The sequence below is a fragment of the Peromyscus californicus genome, unplaced genomic scaffold (genome assembly GCF_007827085.1).
Source record: "Peromyscus californicus insignis strain IS unplaced genomic scaffold, ASM782708v3 Scaffold_23__1_contigs__length_62951481, whole genome shotgun sequence".
Lineage (NCBI taxonomy): Eukaryota > Metazoa > Chordata > Mammalia > Rodentia > Cricetidae > Peromyscus > Peromyscus californicus.
In genome coordinates, this window is record NW_026294534.1 from 8368769 (window position 1) to 8388061 (window position 19293).

The 19293-nt window shown below is 51.8% G+C and overlaps 1 protein-coding gene across 1 annotated transcript; it reads left to right on the top strand.

Annotated features, from left to right (window-relative positions):
• Positions 1 to 1032: 1032 nt before the first annotated feature.
• On the top strand, positions 1033 to 17179 carry Grk1 (G protein-coupled receptor kinase 1). Its single transcript, XM_052751714.1, has 7 exons — positions 1033 to 1731; positions 3081 to 3208; positions 4539 to 4696; positions 5078 to 5161; positions 8580 to 8708; positions 9782 to 9979; positions 11669 to 17179. Exons 1-7 carry the CDS (start codon positions 1033 to 1035, stop codon positions 11965 to 11967), a joined length of 1695 nt encoding a protein of 564 aa, XP_052607674.1. The 3' UTR covers positions 11968 to 17179.
• Positions 17180 to 19293: the final 2114 nt, after the last annotated feature.

The window sequence follows — 19293 nt, forward strand, 5'->3', positions numbered from 1 at the left end:
GGCTGGGCGCCTTCCCTTCCTCCTCCCCCTTGGAAGTGCTCACTCCCTGTGGCTCCTCCTCAAACTGTCAGGAGCACCTGCAGACATGACAGCTGTGGTCCCCAGGAGATGGTGACATGCCCATAGATTCTACCATTCCCGGGTGTGTCCTGGGTGTGATTACTGTCTAAGCTGGGTCCTGAGTGTGCCCCAGATGTGTCCCTAATGTTTCAAGTCTGTCTCAGGTATGCCCACCTGAATCCAGCTGTGTCCTAGGTGCATCCCAGGCCCGTGTCTCATGAGTCTTCTGGCTCGACAGGGGACTCAATGTGATGGTGTGTGGTTCTCCTGCAGCCTATCTTTGCCCTCTAACCATTTTGTGGCAATTCTTCTTCACGGAGAAGACCAGTTGGTCACCATCAAGTATCCATGATCCTACCTACAGACAGGGAGACTGGTCACTGAGGGCTTTCCCCTCTACGTTCCTGTTATCAGGAGGCTTCTCACCTTCTACTCTCTGAAGGATAAAAACAAAACAGTGTGGAAGACAACCATCTTTACAAATGGAGGTTGCTCCTGGGACTGCCTACCGCAGACCCACATCCCAGCGGGACACAGACAGGTCCTGTGCACCTGCCAAGGCTGGGGAAAGACAGAACTGCTCCCCAGGGGCTTCCAGGAGTCTGTGGTGTGCCCTTCCCTTGGGATCATGAAGGCAGCACCCAGGGGGAGAGAGCCGAGCTGCACTCTAATCCGATTTGCAACAGCTTAGGGGATTGTCTTTTTCTGGCACCAGCTTGGTCACCCCTAAGGTGTCCTTGGTGACCCCAGGGCTGGGATTTATCAAGATGCTTGTCAGTCCTGCTCTCCCAGGGCTTCTTAGTGGCTCTCCAAGCATCCCGGCCACGGCTGCATGCCTCCCTTGTCCCACAAGGGCAGGAACAGGCCATAGGCCAAGGGCATAGGGTCAGGCCTGCTTTGGCTACAGGTGCCTTGAGCTGCACTTCAGCCTATGGCTCCTAACACTTAAAGTGGACACGAGGCATCATCAGGATGGATTTCGGGTCCTTGGAGACTGTCGTGGCCAACTCTGCCTTCATTGCTGCCCGGGGCAGCTTTGATGGAAGCAGCACCCCGTCTTCCCGGGACAAGAAGTATCTGGCCAAGCTCCGGTTGCCCCCGCTGTCCAAGTGCGAGAGTCTCCGCGACAGCCTCAGCCTGGAGTTCGAGAGCCTGTGCTCAGAGCAACCCATTGGCAAGAGGCTCTTCCAACAGTTCCTGAAGACAGAGGAGAGGCATGTGCCAGCCCTGGAGCTCTGGAAGGACATCGAGGACTATGACACAGCCGACAACGATCTGCGGCCGCAGAAGACACAGGCCATCCTGGCCGAGTACCTGGACCCACAGGCCACACTCTTCTGCAGTTTTCTGGACCAGGGCATGGTGGCAAAGGTGAAGGAAGGGCCAATGGGGAGCCAGGACGGCCTCTTCCAGCCTCTGCTGCAGGCCACGCTGGATCACTTGAGCCAGGCCCCCTTTCAGGAGTACCTGGGAAGCCTGTACTTCCTGCGGTTCCTCCAGTGGAAGTGGCTGGAGGGCCAGCCCATAGGCGAAGACTGGTTCTTGGACTTCAGGGTTCTGGGGAAAGGGGGCTTTGGGGAGGTGTCGGCCTGCCAAATGAAGGCAACTGGCAAGATGTACGCCTGTAAGAAGCTCAACAAGAAACGGTTGAAGAAGAGGAAGGGCTACCAGGTAGGGCGGGAGCCCGGCGAGCAGAAGGTGCTCGTGGGCTGGAGGGACGGTAGAATGGCAGCCACCCACCTGTGGAGCTCTACATAGGCCTCCGCTACTGTGAGCGTATCCTGCCGTTTGGACACCCCCTTCCCCCTGCTCAGGCAGCCATTGGCAGGCTGCTGTCCATCTGTATGTACCACACTCAGGAGCAGTTCAGGGGGAGTCATTTGCAGGCCGTTGCTGTCTGGAGCATGTATCTGGCTTTCTAGAAACCTTTCCTCAAAGTGTGTCTCCTGTTGTGATTATACACATGCACAGTGAGGCAGGACTCTGTCAGCGGAACATCACATTGGCAGACGCTGTTTACATGAGGCAGAGCCCATCTGTGATGCTGGAGTGCAGGACTAGTTTTCCTGAACACAGGTTTCCGGGGGACAAGAATGACTGGAGGACATAGGCAGGCTGCCAGCATTTTATTTCCTCCTTTGTTGGCGTCAGTGCCTACTTAAGGCAGGATCAGCGAAAGCAGCTTATTGTCCCAGGGACACAGCCCCGCACAGCCCTGCTGTACAGTGCAGATAATGCTGTGAAACTCTTAGGGATGGACACCAGCCCCCCCCCCCCCCCAAGCAGGTCCCTGAGCCTTCAGTGAAAGGTCAAACATTAGGTGCAGACAGCAAGTGGGGGCGTCAGACAAATCCAGGCACCTTTACCAGGGGCCTTGGGGCCGGCACCTCATGCTGGTCTGATGTTAATCTTTAAAAAAGAGCTTTATGCTCAGGTGTGGTGGCACATGCCTTTAGTCCCAGCACTCAGGAGGCAGAGGCAGGTGGATCTCTGTGAGTTCAATGGTCTACATGTAGAGTTCCAGGAGAGCCAGGGCTACATAGTGAGAGATGTCTCAAAATAGCAAACAAACGAATAACTCCAGCTTTATGGAACTGTTACTCAAGTTCTGGGCCACCCACATCTACATGCAACCCAATACAACATTGAATCTTTTCTGACTTCAGTGTCCTGGTGGGACATATGCAGAACGAATCAGCTTGACCTATTGTCCTTGTCCCTTTTACACATTCAGATGTTTAGAATAAAGGTGAACAGTGAAGCAGGGTCTATGGGAAACTTGGGCTGCATTGGGAGTTAGCGGAGGACATAAGCGAGGACTGGATGGTGGGGGATGGTGGAGTGAGCATGTGCAGGGAGAGGGCAGTGATGGAGATGTCCTGGTGGGCACCAAGCCTGTACCCCTGAATGAATGCATGTCGGATCTCACACATTGCAAGCCTGCCCCGTGCTGTGCCCGGCATGCAGGCTGCCCTCCACAGTGCATTTCTGAGGACTGAGGATCACAACTCTGCTTCCAGGGTGCCATGGTTGAGAAGAGGATTCTGGCCAAAGTACACAGCAGGTTCATTGTGTCTCTGGCCTACGCATTTGAGACCAAGACTGACCTCTGTCTGGTGATGACCATCATGAATGGAGGTGACATAAGGTAATGGTGTCCAAACCTGGGCTTGGTTTCAACTAGGGTACACAGTTCACGTCCCGTGGGGCCCAGGACTTAGGCTGTATCTGTCATTGCATGTTCTCGAGTATCTCCATGATTGTCGGGGACAGGTGACAGGGGGCATGTGGTGCTTTGGATGGCTGTGATGGGCTACCATGGGTTGAGAGGGCTAAGAAATTAAAATGAGCAATTCCATCAGTGGCTACTCCTGTAGGGATAGAGCTGGAAGACCAGCTCGAGCCAGCTTGCCTATTGCCTACATAGGAGAGTGCCACCCCTGTTGGTGCCTGGGTTGGCCGAGCCTGATGGTGTTCTGAGGTGGTTCCTGCGTCCTTGGGGAGATCAGGTCACCGGCCTTAACTGGCTTGATGACTTCACCACTCTTTGCCTCAGTTTCCTGTTCTGTAAAATACAAATAATAATAATGACCAAGCCAGTGTCCGGAGGATGAAGTAAGTGGTGAGACCCTGGGATAACTGGCACACAGAGTTAAAATGATGAGATTCTTAGGTACCTGGTGCACGAGGCTAGCGCGGTGAGACCCTGGGGTGCTTTGGGGCTGGAGGGTGCCACTGAAGGGAACTATAACTTGCAAAAGCCCGTGTCTCCCCCTTCCTTGCTTTTGTTTACATCACTGCTCGAGCAGACGAGGCATAGGAGGTCTAGACAACCAGTCTGTGAGAATCCCATAGAAGAGGAAGAGGGCTGCAAGGGATGCTGGGTGATCCTAGCGTGGCGGGCTGTTCTGTCCCCATCCCCAGGGGCCTCTGGTATCTCCATGGCCTCTGGTCTTCACCCACTCTCCCTGCGGCTTAGGTCATTCACGTCTTCTGGCTCTGAGCTTGCTTCACTTCCCTGTAAAGTGTTGGGGTGGCGTGTGCAAGAAAGAGTGAAAAAAAGGGATACACTTGAGGGGCCTGTGGAGAGGGGACTGTGAGGGAAGTGTTGGTGTCAGATCCACCCAAGGGTTCAAGGTCTGCTGGAGCAGACCACAGGTGTTCTTAGAGACTTGGAGTCGCTTGTGTTTTAAGAAACTGGGGCTGACTCACCTCCCTTGGCCCTGTCCTGGCACTGCGCTGGGGTCAGAAGGAAGCAGGTGTTGAGTAACAAGCTTGTATGTCCCTCTAACAGTCGTGGGTAAGGTGTGAGGTATCTGAGGCCTCTAGCCTTGGGTTTCTTTGGGAGAACACTGATGCTTGGCCCCCAGGTGACCATGCTGTGTTGATATGTGCGTGCCCTAAGACCCTGGCGCTGTTTCTGCACTTTACTGCCCTTCAGCCCTGTGTGGGTACCTCCCATAATGTTCTGCCCCCAGGTACCACATCTACAATGTGGATGAAGAGAACCCTGGCTTCCCAGAACCACGAGCAATCTACTACACGGCCCAAATCATCAGTGGTCTGGAGCACCTGCATCAGAGACGCATTGTGTACCGGGACCTCAAGCCGGAGAATGTGCTGCTGGACAATGACGGTGAGCCCCCGGAGTGGAGGGAGGGACCCAAGCATGGCTTCTTCAGCCTCTTTGAAAGTCACTGCAGAGGGGCCTAGTGGGTGTTAGGGTATAAAGGACAGTGGTGTGAGCTGTGTGGTATATGAGTATCTATCTGTCTGTACGTATGCGTGTGGCAGGTGTTACATGTTTGTGTGTAAGATATGTGTGGTATGCCTATTATGTGTATGCTGTATCTTTGTGGGGAGTGGATATGTGTGTATAGAGTGTGGTATGTGTGTACACAGAACATGTGTGTACGTGCGTTTTTCTACTGTGCAGGGGAGCTCTGCCGAGCCCTGGGCTCACCTGCCACCTCTGTTCTGTGGAATGTGCGTGACCTCGGCTTATATTTGCTTTCAGGCAATATCCGAATTTCTGACCTTGGGTTGGCCGTGGAGCTAAAGGAAGGGCAGAATAAGACCAAGGGCTACGCGGGGACCCCAGGTAAGACCTGAGCACTGGGGGCGGGGCCCGGAGAGGCTCGGCATCCAGGAAGAGGCCCGGGTCCTCCTCTCCCCCAGAGCCAGAGGCAGCAGGGTCCCCCATTCCTAAGGTGGTGACAGAGAGTGGGGGCTGTGGAGTGCGGCTCCCTTATCTCCTAGGCAAACAGCGACAATCAGGTTTTGCTCAGCAGCTCAAGAACTGTGTGTTCCCTGCAGTGACAGCCCTACCCTGCCTTGGCAGCCTCGCTGGCTTCCTGCCTCGCCCTCTGTGGCGAAGCTGCCCCTCTGGTACCTCGATGGGCAGAGAGAACACAGGGCTCCCACACTCGGTGGCTTCCCGGGTATTGACAGAGTGAGTTTGTCCAGGGGGTCTCACGGAAGAGCTGGGGCCTTGGGGTCACCGTGTGGGTCACACCACAGAGCACCGGGGGCAGGAACTTTCCTTAGGCAGCCCTTGCTAGGTTCCAGTAAAACCCTGGTAGGTATCCACCAATATGCAGGGTACACGCACATGTGTGTCTCTGTGTGTGTGCATGCATACCTGTGTGTTCACACACTCCCACAGGTGTGCTTGCTCTCATGTGGTGTATACAGGTATATGTCTTGTAGGTGTGACTGCGTGTACACATGGACGCCTTTATGTGTAAGTGCATGTGTGGATGCCCATGAGCCTATACATGCATGTGCATCTCTGAACATCTGTGCATATCTGTTTGTACATGTATGTAAGCACACAACTCCCTCTGTGTGCACACATGCATGCATGTGTATGAAGGCACCTCTGTGTATGCATGCACTCATGATAGTCTCTGTGTGCACATATGCAGACATGTGTGTGTGCATCTTTATGAATGTGTCTTTGTGCATGCGCATGTCTTTGTGCGCCTCTGTATATATACATATTTCATGCATGAATTTGTGGACGTACGAGTGTATTCATGTGTGAATGTGTATCAGCACCTCTGGGTGTATGCTCAGTACCTGTATCTGTGCATGTATAGGCATGCATCTCTGCATCTGTATATGTTTTGTGTACATGTACACTTGCACATATATGTATGATTATAGGTGTATCTCTGTCTATGTGCACACACACACACACACACACACACACACACACACACACACACATGAGGTCATTTGTGTTTCTTCCTTCCTCACGGATCTGCCTTCATCCTCCTCGTGCAGAGGAGAGGAGAGACCGAGTCAGGTGGAGCGGATGCATGGTCCAGGCCCATGTTTAGCGGCTAGATGACCTCATGGCATGCTCATCTGTCAGAGCCTTCGGTGCTAGCACTTACCACATAGGCTTGTGAGTCTGTTCAGTGACCGCTGTACACCGGCACTCACATATGGTAGACACACCTGCATTTAAGTCCTTCCAGTCTCCACATTCTGGGTTGTCATGTTCAGATTGATTTCTGACAGGATTTCTTCGATGTCTTCCTTCTTCCCTGGCTCTCTGGCTTCAGACAGAACCTAAGTTGGGATGTATACAGAGTGGAGATAGGATCTTGCTTTGTACATGTATGTAAGGACCCTGTGCCTTGGGTCCCATCTGAGATCATCTCTGATGCCATGGTGGGTAAAGGGACAGGAGCTTCCCCCTACATTCCGGGGTAGGACAGATCCATCTGGTCCTCAGGAGGCATGATGGCTGTCTAGCCTGGGTCTGAGGTGGGTGAAGGAGGTCTGAGAAAAGGATTCTGGAAACAGCTTGGCCTGGAGCCATCACACAGCCTCGTGAAGACGTGGCTGCACCTGCTTTCATGAACTAGTCCAAACTTCACTTGGATCTCTCCAGTCCACGGCACGTCCCAGATCCACTGAAGATTAGAAGAACTTACTTCAAGACCAGAAACGGGTCCTGCTCAGGACTGAGTAGGAGGCCCGGCTGGCCACAAGAGGGCACCCTTGCCCGCCCAATCACCACCTTCCTGAGCTTGTTCTGACTCTTCAGGTGGATGCTGCGGCATCTCTACCCACATGTGAATCCTTTGGCTGGGCCTCCACTGAGGCTCTGGAAATGCTGAGTTAGGAAGCAAACCAGAAGCTGGTATTCCAGGAACCGAAGAACACCATTCTAGAGATTTCTCCCCTCTCTGCAGCCTCCCAGCTCAGGCCACAGCCATAGGTTGTGCATCGGGGAGGTTCTTCCTCTGGACATAGGAAAGGTGCGTCTCTGACTTCTGCTTCCTGCCACGAGGGAATGAGTTCATTACAGAAGAAGCAGAAATCTGCTTGTTCCCTCGTCCAATAACTCACGGGTGTCGGCTCTGCAGCAACAACATTATTTACAAAAACCCAACAAAGGATGACATGATCAGGGTTTAGCTTGGCCCAGCTGCAAGGGCCACTGGGTGAACATTGGTGATGTACTGGAGTGGAGCGTGCCATGCATGGCTCTGGAAGGGATCGTCAGCGGCTCACCTTCCAGAAGGGCTAACAGTCTAGGGCCCAGGAGCAATTCCAAAGATGACTGGGAGGAGACGGTTTAGACACTATGTTGTAGGCCCTGGGCATTAACATGTGTGGTGGGTGACAGGGGTCGAGACTTTCATGCAAATGGCCATGTTGTGCAAATGGCCATGTTGTGGCCGGACAACTAGGGGGACTGGGCAGGGCACGTCTGTCTAGAAGGCCGCACAGCGGCTGTTCGATCAGGTGCTGTTCTGTGAAGCTGGACTTGTGGCACTGTTTCCCCATGTCTGCGCTGTCCTGAGCAAGTCCCCTCCTCACTATTAGGCTGCTCCCCGCCTTACTTCCCGACACTGAAAGCTGAATTGTGATAGGTGTGTCCTGCATGTGGCAGGGCCACGAGGGAGCTCAGCGTAGCTTCACTGTGAGGATTAATAGGAGGTTCATGTTGCCAGAGACAAAGCGTCCAAGGAAGGCAGGGGACTGTGACCTCACGTGTCCCTCGGGCTTTGGCCACAGCACCTGGGTCACTGGCCCCCTCTGGGTTACAGGGTGCAGATCTCACTTCTATGTCCTTGTAAGAGGAAAGGGGCCAGAAAGTCACAGGAGGTCTGTCTGCGTTTGTGTACCTCACGAGTCACGCACAGTGCGCTGTCCTGCTTTACGTTGTTCTGAGTCTGAGTAGAGGGGAAAGGAGGCTTCATATCACACGCTAGGAGTGAGATACCACACGAGGAACAAGATTCCTGCCCCGGGCAATTCTGCCCCTAGGAACACATTTTTGGTTGTTACAACTGTGGGCATCCGGTGGGTAGCAGCTGGGGTTATGTTCAATGCCCTTCAATGACAACAAAGAGGTTTCTGTCCTGAAAATGACTGTGATGAGACCCCCCCTCCCGTGGGGGGTGTCATGAGGGCTTCAGTTGTTCTGTGACGACTGGGTGGGGACCATGCTATGGGAAAACATGCATCTGTAAATCTATATGTGTTCCTGACGACAGGTTTCATGGCCCCTGAGCTCCTCCGCGGTGAAGAATACGACTTCTCCGTAGACTACTTCGCCCTGGGGGTCACATTGTATGAGATGATTGCAGCCAGGGGACCCTTCCGAGCCCGAGGAGAGAAGGTAGGTGCCGTCTGTCAGCAAGTCCTGCAGGGGTCCATTCTGGGGCAGACATGGATGGGTGGGTTGTGTCAAGGACTGCATACCCCCGTGCAGGCTCCTGGGGGGTCCTGCTCCTGTGTGTTCCATCCCAAGGCCTGCCTGCTCTTGAGATCTGTAGGTGGCGCCATTGACAGATTCTAAATCGGTCCTTTCACACCCGAGCCAGCAGAGGGCAGAACAAACACACACTAGCTGAGACTGGGCGGTTCTCCCTCATGAGACAGCGGGCTTCTGTCATTAGGTCCTTCTGGGGGTGGATGCCACAAAGAAGGTCCCTGGTGGGTCCCTAGCTAACTGTGACCACTAGGCCACTGCTCTTGGGACTTCGGACAACCACCCCAGACACTCTCCCTGCCCGTTTCTGTTTGCACAAAGGTTGGTCTGGTCCAGAAGTCAGGTACTGTCTCCCACATCTCCGTAGGGACAGTGTTCACCTGCTTGTCACTGCCTGAGCTGACAGCTCTATGCTGTCATGTGATCGCATGGAGAAGTGTCTCAGTCTCCCAGCCCTCCACAGTGACTCTAACAGCACTGCTCGCTCAGGTTCCACAGGCTACGTTTGTTCTGTCCATGCCTGCAAAGAGAGATGATGGAGGTGTCAGCTTTACAGGGAGGGATGTCAGGGAGTGAGCCACACTGTGTGCATCATACACTTCGTGTGGGGGAAGCTTTGTTTGGGAGACCACAAGGCTGACAGGCAGTAAGGCAAGCTTTCCACCTTAGGTTTCTCTCACATGGTTGAGTGAGATCTCCACCCAGCCAAGCGTTCCAGCAGTAACTTTCACTGCTGGTCACTTTCTGTTCAGTGGACTAGCTGTGTAAGCGTGTGGATAAGGTGGCTGGGGGCTTCCTGGGGACTGGGGGCTTCCTGGGGACTTTTGTCTCTTTGTCCTGAGATCTGAGGCTTTCAACGCCAAGCCACCTGGGAGGGGCCCATCAGCCACCCCCACCCCAGTGAGGGTGAGCACCAAGCCCCAAGGCTTGAGGCTTGGCCAAGGCTCGAGTGAAGTGGTGGTACATTTGCTGCCGTGCAGATAGAGAACAAGGAACTCAAGCAGCGCATCATCTCAGAGCCCGTGAAGTACCCAGACAAGTTCAGCCAGGCCAGCAAGGACTTCTGTGAGGAACTGTTGGAGAAGGACCCGGAGAAGCGCCTGGGCTTCCGGGATGGGACCTGTGATGCACTCAGGGCAAACATCCTCTTCAAAGACATCAGCTGGAGGCAGCTGGAAGCCGGTATGGTTGGCACCATAAGCCTGAGAGGGTTTAGGGGGTTGGTGCCGTATGACCCTTGATGGTCCACCTCATCCATGGGGTCAGCCGTGGACTGAGCTGAGGACTTGTGGGACCCCAGCTAGCCTCTGACACCTCATCTAGTCCTCCACTCATCTCCAGGATCCCAGGACTGGGCCCTGGGGTCAGGCAGGTTAAAGTCAGGTGGGAAATGTGGGCAGCAAGCCAGCGTTAAAGAGCTAGGTCTGCTTCCTGACCTTTCCCTGCCTCAGCCTGTATTCTAGAGAGCCGAGGGTTCAAGTGAGGCAGTTTGTCTGACTGTGAGACGTTCATTTACTCCACATTGTTTGTCATAGGATACGGTGTGTGTCGTGTGTGTGTGTGTGTGTGTGTGTGTGTGTGTGTGTGTGTACATGTATCTGTGTATCCATGCGTGTATAGCTGCTTGTGTGTGAGCCCATTCATGGACACATGCTCATGTGCCTGTGTGCACATGTACTTGCCTGTGCATGTTTAAATGTACATCTAATGTCTATGTGTGTGGTGGTGTGCATGGTGTGTGTGTGTATGTGTGTGTGTGTGTACACCCCTGAATGTGTCTGTGCATGTGCGTTTCAAGGGTGAATATAAGGCATAGCCTTGCCCTCCAGGTGACATTTTCAACGTAACTGTGATCACCTACAGGGCAAGCTAGGATCCATAGACAGGAGTAGAAGGTTATCCCAAGAGAAGTAACTTTCGGGCGGAAGAGCTAAGCAGCTCCCCCGAAGACGGGCTGCCCTGGCAGAGCTTTCGTGATGAGGCCACAAGGAATGCAAGGGTCCTGGCTCAGGAGGGCCAGGGACTGTTTTCAGAGGGGCAAGGGAGTAGTGGGACCCAGGAGGTTTGAGTCAGGCATGTCGGAGAAAGCCAGGTGAAGAGGTCACACTTGGGTGCCAGCAGCCAGCCTGGACCAGCACAGGCCTGTTGGGAAGCTGGAGTTAGTGGCTTAGGTACTGCAGGGTGGCGGGTGGGGCCAAACGTTCAGGGGAAGTCAGGGCCGGAGGCTAGGTCGGCAGCGGCACCTGGGCTCTATAAGAACAACATTCTGCATCTTGTCCCTTCCATCAAGAAGTGAAACTGGCTGGGAGGGAGGCTGCAGAGTTCAGTCTGACATCTGCCCCTGTGATGCCAACCTGGGGCCGGGCAAGAGCTCTGAGCCTGGGGCTGCAGAGAAGGTGTGGTCGCCATGTGAGGGACCGAGGGCCCTGTTTTTCAAGATGCTTGGCTCACAAGGAGATTTTGGGGGCAGGGTCTGGGGGAGATAGAGGAGCCAAGTGCTGGAATTTATTTCAAAAGGCTTCCTAGCTGGCACAGTGAATCAGACCTGTAGCTCCAGCACTGGGGAGACTGAGGCAGGAGGATTGTGACTTCAGGGCAGCCTCAGAAACACACACACACACACACACACACACACACACACACACACACACACACATACACACACTTTTCTAACCAGATCTGGGCATCTTCCACCCTGTCCATCATCCAGTCTGTGAGCGCTGAGCATGAGGGATGGACCTGCTTCGGGATGCTGGCTTTTTCTGTTGGCATTAGGAACAGCAGCTGGTCTTTTGTATGTCTGTGGGGACCCTTTGGCCCAGCCCAGCAGTGTCCTCACCATGGGTATCTCTCTTTCCTGTTTCTTCACAGGGATGCTGATCCCTCCATTCATCCCAGACTCTAGGACTGTCTATGCCAAGAACATACAGGACGTGGGTGCCTTTTCCACAGTCAAGGGTGTGGTTTTTGACAAAGCGGACACGGAGTTCTTCCAAGAATTTGCCTCTGGCAACTGCCCCATTCCCTGGCAGGAGGAGATGATTGAGACTGGTATCTTTGGGGACCTGAATGTGTGGCGCCCAGATGGTCAAATGCCGGATGACATGAAGGGAATCACTGTGGAGGAGGCAGCCCCTACATCCAAGTCAGGAATGTGTCTCATCTCCTAGCCAAGTATCTGAGGGAAGCAGGGAGCTGGTGTGTAAAGAGAGGAAAGTGTACTGAGCTCATGGGAAAAATGCGACCTTGGTGTCAGCCTGTACTCACTCCACCCAGATCACCCGGCAACTGTGGCTTCTTGTGGCGCAAGCAAGACTTTCGGTCTAGACCCTACAGACTTGGCATATTTTTGTCATATTTCATTCAAAAGAGACAAAAAGGCCACAGGTTGAATAGTAAGATACAAATACTCAAAGAACCTCTGTGTATAGATGTGTGGCCAGGAGCTTGGATGGTCAGAAACCCACATTCAGCATGGATCTCCCAGTACTTTGAGTTAATATTTCAGGGCTGTACCTGGGGGTCTACCCCAGACCCCTCCTTGCCTGCTTCCTGCCTCCTCAGCTGCCTTTACTGATCACCACCTGCTCCATGGACCCCAATTTGGAGCTACTGAGTCTTCAGGGAGTAGAAAGGATAGACTGACCTGGACTTAGCTGAGAGTCATTGCCTCCTCTCGAGAATGGAGACAGCTACCTCAGACAGCTACGGTCTCTGTCCTCGGCCAACACCATATGTGGTATATACTCAAATTGTCATAGTCATGTCACATGTGGTGGGGGCCCAAGTCTTTATATGCTAATGTCATGTGTGGCGGATGCTTGAGCAAAGACACGCCATATGTGGTGTATGCCAGAGTCCTCACACAGTCATTACACCTGTAGTGGGTATCTGTGTTCTCAGGCCATCTTTGTGCCACACAGCCTCTCCTCGTTTGTGAGGAAAGGTGACCGATATATACCCAATAATTTTGGAAGATTGCTGGATAAAGCCAGCACTGGACTGCAACACTGGACCGGTGTCCCCCAAGTTGTGCAGGGTATAAGCATCTGTCAAGAACATGCCACCAATAAACCCCAGGCCAGCTGCACTGTGGGGAAGTTCAGATATTGCTATAGAGGTGCCTTGCACACATGATATCCTGGGGACTAATGTTGGATGCTAAAGAAGTCCGTGCCAGGATTCTGCTCTTCTTGGAGAATCTGACACTGTGGAATTGTGGGGTGCTCTGGAGGGTCCTTGGGGCAGTGTCCGTACCTCCTGGACCATGGCCTGGGACCCCTTGGGACCCAGTAGTCCTGTGGCTGATTAGTGCTGAGTGCTGTAGATAAGGCAAATCTCCCATCATCCCTTCCCTGTTCACTCCATCCTGCAGAGTATCACACATGTATCAAGTCCTGGATGCATGTTTTATTTTATTATATTCTGGAGCTCATTTTAATAGGCTCTGGGTTGAAGACACTGGCAGTTTGGCTGTCTCATCCTGGTCTTCACTGGGGCAGAGGAGTGTGAAAAAGGTGGGTTTTGGCAGCCTCATCAGGTTTTGGGGAGGCCTGGTCCTTGTTACACTAGCCATCATTCCTGTTTGCCCTGCCCAGAGCTCGTGGAGCTGACGGTGGAATCTGTGTGGCTGCATAGACTCAGTGCCAGCCCCCACCCTGCACCATAGACTAAAGAGCAAGACATACAGTCCAGTTTAAATTTCAGATGACTAGTGAACACTCTCCCAGTGTAAGTATGTCTCAGCCGTATTTGGGACACACTTACACTAAAACTATTCATTGTTTGTCCGAAATTCAGATTTAAATGGGTGCCCTGTAAGTCTTTTCAAACATCTAAATCCAGCCAGCCTGCTGCAGACCCATCAACAAGAAGGGATGGGATTGGGAGCCATGCTGCTTTGCTTTTCTGTGTCTCTTAGGGTCTAATCGGGGAGGTCTCTTCTCGCTCGGGCCCACTCACATACGTAAGCTTGAGTGTCACTCAAAGGGATCCATTCTAAGGCTCAGTTAGTGAGCACAGACACCCAGCAGCCATGTTCTCGGTTGTCCATGCAGGGCACTGCTAGCTTTACCCGAGGGGTGGTACTGAGTGAAGGATGAATTGCTTGCTCTGTGCTCTCTGGGTGGAGATTTTAGCCAACTCCTGTCCTAAAGCTTTCTTTGACCGTTTTAGGGGACCTCTACCATAGGTGTTCTCTCAGGGATAGTGACCTTTTGGTCTAAAGAGCTTCCCCCATTCCCACTGTCCCTCCTCATCACCAGAGCTTAGAAACTCCTAGGTCCTAGAGCTCAGGTCTTGCTTGGACGCTGACCCCAGGGAGCTGCAACTTATTCACTCTGATTCTGACAGCTGCCAGCCATCTTGGTTATAATCTCCCAGAAAGACAGCTAGCAGAGGACCATCACCAGTTGAAAGATGTCATGGACGCTGCTACACAGGCCTGTGCTAGGGACTCTACAGGAAGGGACCTTTTTATCCTCAAGATGAGGAGACATCTCTCAGACTAGAAGCCTACCTGGGAGCCCTGTGAGATACAGGCTGTCTTGTACCCAGGTCGCCAGCATGCGGTGAACTGTTTCACGTTTGACCACTCAGAGATATACAGCTGTGGTGAGATTCATTTCTGCAATGGCTCTAGTAATTCTTCACCCTCAGAAGGGACCTGGTAGAGGAGGCACTTTAGACGAGACAGAGAGGACTCTGGGAGTTGGAGGTCATCTAGTGAATGGCAGGAACCCACCATGAACAGTAGGGCCGTGTCAGCTTTTGCGGCGTATTCAAACTGGGTTTGGACTTCATTCCTTTTTTTGGATTTTATTGATAATTATAGGAATAATTATCAAGGATGATGAAATTCTCCAGCAGGCCCTGGAACTCTTTCCAAACCCAAAATCATGTCACAAGTGGTCTGGGAGGCTAAACACCCAAGTCTCCAGCTATGGTTTGATGAAGGTTTTATGCATGCCCCAAGGTCTGTATCTCCTGTGAGGTAATGTGGGTAGTAGTGGGGACTTTCAAAGGTAGAGGAAAGGAGCTGGTCTTTTGTGGGAGTTCTTTGGAAAGGCTTAGCTATTTCTGTGGGGTTCTGTCTGGGCTGTAAGAGAGTGGATTCCTCTATGGGCGTGGGTCTAACCCTGAGCCCCCTGGCTTCCCGGCTGTCTACATTCTCTTTGTGAGTCCACTGTGCCATCACCAGAGGCCACTCATCTTGGCTTTCCAGCTTCCAAAACTGTGGGTTAAATAAACCTCTTCACAAATTACCCTGTCTGTGGTTTGTCATAGCAATAGAAAGTGAACTGTCAACTTTAGAATTTTACCAAACAATGTAGACTTCTGGTTCTAGACAAGATGGTATATATACACTGTGGTGGTTTGAAAAGGAATGGCCCCCATAGGCTCATAGATATGAATGCTTCATCATTAGGGAGTGGAGTTACTTGACAGGGATTAGGAGGTGTGGCCTTGTTGGAGTGGGTGTGGCCTTGTTAGAGGAAGTGTTGTTTTTTTTTTCCTGGAGGTAGGCTTTAAGGATTCAAATGCTCAAGCCAGGCCCAGTGTCTCTCTCTTCCTGTTGCCTGCTGATCCAGATGTAGAACTCTCAGCTATTCCTCCAGCACCATGTCTGCCTGCATGCCGCCATGCTTCCTGCCATGATGATAAAGAACTAGACCTCTGAAACTGTAAGCAAGCTCCAGTTAAATGTTTTCCTTTATAAGAGTTGCTGTGGTCTTGGTGTCTCTTCACAGCAAGAGAACACTGACTAAGACAGAAGTTGGTACCAGGGAGCTGGGTATTGCTGTGACAGGCCTGGCCATGCTTGTTGGCAGAATGTGGACTTTGGGACTTTGGACTAGGAAAGCATTTGAGTGCTTTTGAGGTTTAATGGGTCATGCTAGGAGGAGCGTGAAAGACAGTGGGGCTGAGAGCCGTGTAGATTATGATGGCCTGGCTCAAAAGGTTTCAGAGGAATAGAATCTTAGTAAGCTGCCTAGAGACTGTTCTTGGGATATTTTCGTGAAGAATGTGGCTGCCTGAGGCTAAATATAAGAGTTTTGGATTAACGACATTGGCAGAGGAGATTTTAAAACAGTCTATTATTGAGAATGTCATGTGGTTACTAGTGGCCACTCTTATGCAACTCTATAGTGAAAAAGAGCAAGTTGAGCAAGGAAAAATACAAAACGTACAGTTTGAGGAGAAAAAGGGACTCCAGGAAGTGGAATGGAGCTAAGTCTTGTGCTCAAGGAGATAGACAGATTTAAGAAAAGTCTGATGCTAAATGGAATAATGGGAGTGGTGATCTCAGACAAGACTCTACTCAGTTAAGCTTCTAATTTGTGAAAAGGAATTAACGAAATCTTAAGAAGTAAAGGAAACAATCAACAGAAAACAGATGCAGATGTAATTGAATAGGGGGGCCATGTTCCAGCTCTAGCAAGCAGCAGATCTTGGCAGCTTCAGCCGCATGGTTTTGCTTTAGAGTCAAGGATAGAAGAAAGGGGTGTGGAATCTCCCTGTGAGACTAAGGAAAGCTGCTGAGGCCAGGCTGTCAAGGATGTCCCTGTATGGAGGCCCAGAGAGGCCATTGCCTGAAGCTATGAAGGAGAAGCCTGGATTGCCTTGGAAACCCCAAGATGTTGAAGATGCCAGAGCTGTGGAATATCTGCCAAGAAAAGCTGCTAACAGGGAGTGGGACCAGCCCAAGAGAGAGAAGTGTGTTGCAGTCAACAAAGCTGAAAGGAGTTGGAGATCTGAAGAGCACTTTGACATCAGACATGGGTATGGGGAGTTGTTTGACCTGCTGATTTTTGGTCTTGCTTTGGTCCAGTATTTCCTCACTATGGTCCCTTCTTTATGTTTTAGAATGGTAATGTATATCCTGTGCCATTGTATGTTGGAAGTATGTGATCTGCTTTTTGACTTTTATTTTACAGGGGCTTATACTTAAGAGATTGCCATGAGTCTCAGGAGACACTTTGGACTTTTAAACAGTGTTGAAACTGTGATAGACTATGGGGACTTTTGAAGTTGGACTGAATGCATTTTTGTATTATAATATAGCTACAAGCCTTTGGGGGTCAGGGAGTGGAATGTGGTGGTTTGAATTGGAATGACCCCTATAGGTTCAAATATTTGAATGCTTGGTCATTAGACAGTAGCACTACTTGAGAGAGATTGGGAGTGGGTGTGGCCTTGTTAGAGGAAGTGTGTTCCTGGGGGTGGGTTTTGGGGTTTCAAATGCTCAAGCCAGGCCCAGTGTCTCTCTCTTCTTGCTGCCTGTGCATCAGGATCCAGAGCTCTCAGCTCCTTCTCCAGTACCATGTCTGCCTGTGTGCTGCCATGCTACCCGCCGTGATGATAATGGACTGAACCTCTGAAATTTTGAGCAAGCTTCAATGAAATGTTTTCCTTTATTAAAGCTGTCGTGGTCATGGTGTCTCTTCACAGCAATAGAACACTGACTAAGACCCACATTTTTTGCACTTCTTCAAGTAAGTGCAGCTAAACCCCTGAGTGGTGTGAGTGAGGACAGTTGACAGGACTCTGCAGAGGGGGAGGTGTGGGCAAATAATGACATTTCTAAAGAAAGTTGGCGCTGCTTCCTATTCCTTGGCCCTGGTGTGGCCCTGGATCCTTCGGGTAAGTGTCAGGTTTGGGGAGCTCACTGATGTCAGGTATCTGCATGTGTGTCTTTCTTTAGCTCCCAGAGTTTGGAAATACTTTACAAGGTAGAGAATAGAACAGACCTTGCTGCTAACCCAAGATAGGCGGGACATGAAGAAGGATGTGAGGAAGAATGGAGGTGTCCCCTGGAACCTGGGAAGGGGACTTTCAGCGTGGGGTGTCCACACACACATGAGACAGGTGGAGAAAGGTTTGCTGAACTCATTGCCAGGGTAATCATCCTGTGCCAATCTCTACTCTCCACCAGCAGCACTTACCAATCCTGTCACCAGGCAGTGCCTAGCCCAGGCCCTGGCCCAGGGTGAGTAGAGAAAAATCCCACTCATGTGGCTGCTTCGGTGGGATATGGCCGACGTCAAAGTAACACACAAATTCTCTAGAGTGTCAGGGGATGGCAAGCAAAGTGGAGAGAAGCCAGGAAGGAGGTTTGTGATGAGGGCTGAGGCCAAGACCAAATCTGCTAGGTGGCCATGATGGAAAGCCCACTTCTCAGGAAAGATCTGAGGGGCCTGTCAGTAGACCTTCAACAGCTGGTACAAGGAAGTCACAGTGAGGTTCTAGAAGCAGCTGTGCTTTCCCATGACTGACTTGGTTGGTCTGGGCACATGGAACTTTTTAAAGCCCCACTGTGGTGCTTTGAATGAGAACGGCCCCATAGATTCATATATTTGAATGCTTGGTTTCCCGTTGGAACTGTTTGGGAAGGATTAGGAGGTGCGGCCTTGTTGGAGAAGGTGTGTCAGTGGGGATGGACTTTGAGAAGCCCACACCATTCCCAGTTAGCTCTCTTTCTCTCCCACCTCGTGTTTGTGGGTCAGATGTAAGCTCTCAGCTACTTCTCCAGCACCGTGTCGGCCTGCCTGCTGCCATGCTCCCCTCTGTGACGCCATGGACGCTAATCCTCTGGAACTGTGAGCCCCAAATGAAATGTTTTCAAGGTTGCCTTGGTCATAGCATTTTGTCACGGCAACAGAGGAGTCGAGACACCCATGACGTGATTCTAAGGTAGACTGTGGTTCGGAAAGGGCTGGATCAGAGCTGGGTGTCATACAAGCTGATTGGACACCCATCCCTCAGTGCATGCAAGTGAGCCCAGACCACCAACGCCTCCAGGGGATGTTTCTCCATCAGCTCCCATCCATTGGAAATCATCCAGGGAGGAGAGGGGCTGGCAGCATGTCCCATGGGAAGCTGGAGGGATAAGGGACACTTGATATTTCGTGGCTGTCGGTTATTTCTTCGCTGTGGCCCTGGCACTGAGCTCACCTGTTGTTAGCTAGTCACCATCTGCATTTGGGTGGTCCAGACCAAACTAAAATACAAAGGCATCACCCAGCTATCACTGGTCTCTCCTCTGTGCTATCTTTTCCAGTCATGCAGACTGTTAGGGTCCAAACCGGGGCCAAATGGCTGAGGTACTTAGTTAACATGTCAAAGTGGACCTGGCTGCCAGGTTCTCCTGGCATCCCCCAGTTCCTACCTGTTACAGGGTCCTCCTGGCTGGCATACTGCACCCCCTACTGGGCTGCCCTTCCCCAACTGCTCTTCCCTATATAATCCAACCACTTTGGTTCCCTGCTCTCTTTGTACCTAGGGCCTCCTGGCTGCTGCACCTGGTTCCCCTGTCTCCTCTCTCCCTGTCCTTCCCCCATCTCCTCACATGACATAGTTCAGTCTGGTCCTGTCCACTCTGGACTCTCCCAGATGTCCCTAACTCTGACTATGCTCTCCTACATATCTATAATAAACTTTCTCCTCCACTGTACCCAGGAGCATCATGTCCTTTCCTTTTATTTCTTTTTTTTTCA